At 51.9% G+C, this 4,183-nt stretch overlaps 2 protein-coding genes across 2 annotated transcripts; one reads left to right on the top strand and one right to left on the bottom strand.

Moving 5' to 3' along the window:
* Positions 1–318: 318 nt before the first annotated feature.
* J7T55_010947 (uncharacterized protein) lies at positions 319–696 on the bottom strand (the record flags this gene model as incomplete). The annotated part of the gene is made up of 2 exons (XM_053136368.1): positions 319–440; positions 567–696. 2 exons carry the CDS (start codon positions 694–696, stop codon positions 319–321), a joined length of 252 nt encoding a protein of 83 aa, XP_052986054.1.
* Positions 697–2,603: 1,907 nt separating this feature from the next.
* J7T55_010946 (uncharacterized protein) lies at positions 2,604–3,965 on the top strand (the record flags this gene model as incomplete). Its single annotated transcript, XM_053136366.1, has 5 exons — positions 2,604–2,686; positions 2,869–3,020; positions 3,209–3,265; positions 3,628–3,762; positions 3,817–3,965. The coding sequence occupies 5 exons, from the start codon at positions 2,604–2,606 to the stop codon at positions 3,963–3,965; spliced, it is 576 nt and encodes a 191-aa protein (XP_052986053.1).
* Positions 3,966–4,183: the final 218 nt, after the last annotated feature.

Genomic DNA, 4,183 nt, shown 5'->3' with positions numbered 1-4,183 from the left:
AGGTTAGGGTGTGGGCCGAGAGGCTGAGGACGAAATGGCACGATTTCAAAGCACGACCAGGTCAGGGGTGTGTCACTCTCGCGGAGGGCACATGCCCCTGCCAGAGGGAGCACAGACCACTTGTGACCCGCCTTTCACAAGCGGTCTGTGCACATTTCAGCAATATACAGGCCCCAGTGTTGGCTGCAGGTCAGAAAATGGACCAGTGACAACTGAGCCGCCCCAGAAGCCGGATGTCAACCAGAACGGGTCAGCAGACCAGGGGGCCGCCACCTTTGCTTGATACTGACAGCTGCATTGAATACCTTGATGTCCGATTCAGGCATTTGCCATGCAGTGCTCGAACCTCAGCGCGGAAAATATGACCGAAAACGAATGAGTGAAGGTTGGGGAGGTCGTTCGCCTGGCAGCCAGGCTGGCATCGTCTCGGAGGCTCCCAGCTGTCTCCGGGAAATTAATCAGGAACGGGTACAGTCCATCAATATTGAGGAGGCAAGCCACCCCAGGCTTAAAGGGTTGGCTATCCTTTCCCCGGCTCTGGCGGGCACGCCTTCGCCTTCACCTACCATGACGGATCTCATATGCATCTGTCCTGCGCAGTTCCAAGGCCTTGCAACGGTGCTCGCTGTGACTACTGTGCTCATGACCTTGCTGATAGCCCCGTTCCCTCTCGTCGACACGCAACTCGGACCTCATCTTTGTTCTCTAGTCACAAGTGGCTGTGACAGACTAGGAATATCCACTGGCTGACGTTTTGCAATTTCTGGTTTCCTTGTGAACAGTTTACATCCGTTAGCACTTTAGGATCACTTGGGGGATTGGAACAAATTCAGCTCACTCTCATAGTTCCTTGAGCCTTGTTTGGGCATGTACAGCAATGATCCTGATTTATCATATGCCACTGTTAAGCTCAAGTCTCGGAACGTCACACCTCCCCTTTGTGTATTCTTTCAACTGTAGATCAGTGGGTCGCACGAAGGGCCCTGGCTCTGAGTTCTGTTGACGAGGTTTCAACCCATTACAAGATTTCGACGAACGTTGACAATTCAAAGGGTGCAGCTCCAGAGTACAATGGAGAGTACTAACTCGCTGACAGACACTCTGAGTATAAAAGTGATCAGGAATATTCACAATGGAAGGTTGTTCATTTAATATGGAGGAATCCGAGTATCGTGGGTGGAGGTAAAGTTGACGCTCTTCTCGGTGGCCGGCTCCCATCCCCTCCTTACCGCAGTCAGTAAAGGTCAGGGTTGAGTGGCATCCGTAATTGCCGCCGATCCGGGATCCGGTGAAGGGAGGGGGGCGGGAGGGGCAGTGATGTGAATGTTGAATCAAAGCCCAATCGCATGGCGTTGCATGATCCAACAAATTGCGTGCCGAAGGGCAGCCGACTTGAAGTACGTCTCGATACAAGTTGCGCGGCATTCACCACGCTATACCTATCTCGGAGAGAACGCGTACTCTCCGAGATAGGTATAGCGCAAGGACCATTCCAGCTGCGTACTCTCCGAGATAAGGCAAAGTGTTTTGGGTAATGTCGGCGTGAGGTGCCGAAACAACGACTGACACCAGGGAGGGGCCGGGCACACACTTCAGCGGAGAAAAGACAGACACATATTATTTTCTTGCCAATATTGAAACCAGGCGATCCAGAGGGGGAGGAATCGGTATGAACGTGTTCATGGAAGGGTAGATGGAAACATCCATGCCTGAATTATTCAAGTTGCAGGCCGCCTCGGGCATGCACTGTAGAAGGCCTTTGGTGACTTGGTGTAGTCCACCTGAGCGGATCCTCCAGTTGGTAAATCACGGAGATGATTTCAGCTCCCAGCCACTCAGGCCTCCCAGAGACGAAAGCACCGTTAGTCTTGCGCACACCCTCCGTTCTCACGCTGTCGTTACCCTCCACTGCCTACCCACCTCGCCGTTCCGAGAAGTTCTTCCAACTCCAGTGATTGGGGCGAGGACTCCCCAGGCAGGCCTTCGCCGCATACCACACGAAGGGCTGGGAAACCAACAATTTTTGCTGCTGTAAATACGATTCAAGGTGAAATCGTCCAAAGGATGAGGGAAACTGGGCGTCAAAATCCGTGGCACAAGGATTCACTCTTGCACAAGCAAGTTTCTCAGAGAACCTGTATACATTGACGCCCTTGCCTTCCGAATGTTGTGATAAGCTCGAAACTCAATGGACCGGAACATATCCTCTTGCCCGCAAGTTCTCATCACTAGACTTCCTCGTAACCGCAGCATCTTGTTTGAAAAGATAGTCGGCGGCGTGACGCACTGGATCTCACGTGGTTTCGTCTTGTCGCTGCGTCGTAAACATCCTCTTTTATTTGCTATAGCACAAGCTTAGTTCTTATGCGAGTCTCGTCATCTTCACACATTCGACTCCAAGACTGCCATGCACTGGCTTGGTGTACATGAGATATTTTGTCGATTAGTCAGGAGACGGCGTGGACACAAAAAACACCAGCAGCCCTGGTACCAAGCTATCAGTGTTGGCCGTGCCCGCTTCACGAACAAACCTAGAGACAAATTACTAGACCCGGATATCAGAGTCGTATTACTGTTGACGGTCGTATCCGACAGCCGCTGCCATGCGGGAAATCGGTGCCAACTCGCCTGCTGGGTTCACTAGGCATGTCCCAAATTGGGGGGAAAGGGCAGAAAAGGGGAAAAGGTGGGTTTTAATGCACCATCCCCCCGACTGCGCCAACCCAACACATTCGTATGCAGGAGATATCAATCTATGAGTCGCTGGCAGCTCTCGGTCTACGTCTGTGCCGGCAGCGTACATTGTGAAAGACACATACCAGAAAGGGTAGCTGCAGGCAATAGCGAACAGCTGATCCAACCATGCAGCACGCACATCCGCGCACACCCGCGCACTAATTCGAGGTTCAACTCTGGCGTTTTCGACATCTGCATCTTTCAGGCCTGCTCAATATGGGATCGCTATGACGCGGCCCAACCATTCCAGACAATCAAAAAGCCTTTTGCACATCACACATGCTGTAAGGATTCTGTCACGCTGCGAAACCAATGTTGCCACCACTGAGCCACAACAGCGAGTGAAATATGTAAGAGCTTGTGCGGCTCGAAACTCCTGGCGATCATTGATTGGACGCGGTGCCGTTATGTTCAGCTGCGTATTCTTTACGACTTGAACACTGGCCGCGGAACGCGCTGAAGTGCTGAGTAGGGACACAGACGAGCATGTACTGGGCTGAGCAGCAGCAGGCGTATGACAAATGGAGAGGTACTTCGGGGATCTGGGTTTCAAGACGACCAGCACTGCCGCATGCTACATCAGGACAGTCCCTTGAGTTGGTTTCTTCTGCTCCCCTTCCCCCTTTTAACAGACTGGAAAGATCGACCAGATTGCCGAGGTTCAGAGTTGGTCCAGGAAATGGCGAGCTAGGGTTGAGTCATGGGGACAAATTTGCAGTCCCCTCAGGGAAGGCAGATAGGGCTTGCCTTGCGTAAAGATTCAAAACCAATCTTCTTGCGTCGGCTTCCTCGGTGTGTGACACCAAAACCTTGCCTTGGCTCCCAACAACCAGCTTCGCTGCAATTTCTGCACGATGACAACCACAACATCCGACAGTCCTGCACCTTCAGTCCGATCTTGGGTCCTGACGCTACCAGAAGGCGAAGTACACATCTTAGAGACCATTCAGGTCACATACAGCAAGAGCGGAGGAAATGATACCTCCACAGAGATCGCCATCTCAGCGCAGCAGACACATGCATTGAGTAAGTACATATGCTGTCACTCGTGCCTGCAAAGCCTTGTCTAATCATTTTCAGGCTCATTGTTCTCTGTCCTCACGAGAGCGACCGTGACGGAGTTCCTACAAAATCTGCGGGCTTGGATCCGAGGTCTGAGGATCCATGGACATGAGGGACGAAAAGCGCACCGGATGTTCTCTCATCTCGTCTCATCCACTATTCACTGACGACCTTTTCACATGGCCATAGTGCCATTGCCTGAGCATTGAGTTTGGGCACGTCCAGGGCTTGAACAATTCTCGTCATACCGAAGGACATCAGAGCATGGAAGTGATCACATTGTGGGCGTCGAGTGGTCTAAGACATTTTGGCATCGTTAAGGGAGGCTTGACCAACTTTCCATCTCCGTTTGTGGCTGAACATTTCGCTCTATGTAATTTGCAGA

Source organism: Diaporthe amygdali (genome assembly GCF_026229845.1).
Source record: "Diaporthe amygdali strain CAA958 chromosome Unknown NODE_130_length_4183_cov_64_760838, whole genome shotgun sequence".
Classification (NCBI taxonomy): domain Eukaryota; kingdom Fungi; phylum Ascomycota; class Sordariomycetes; order Diaporthales; family Diaporthaceae; genus Diaporthe; species Diaporthe amygdali.
The sequence above is the reverse complement of the archived record's forward strand: the minus strand, read 5'-3'. Positions and strand labels throughout refer to the sequence as shown.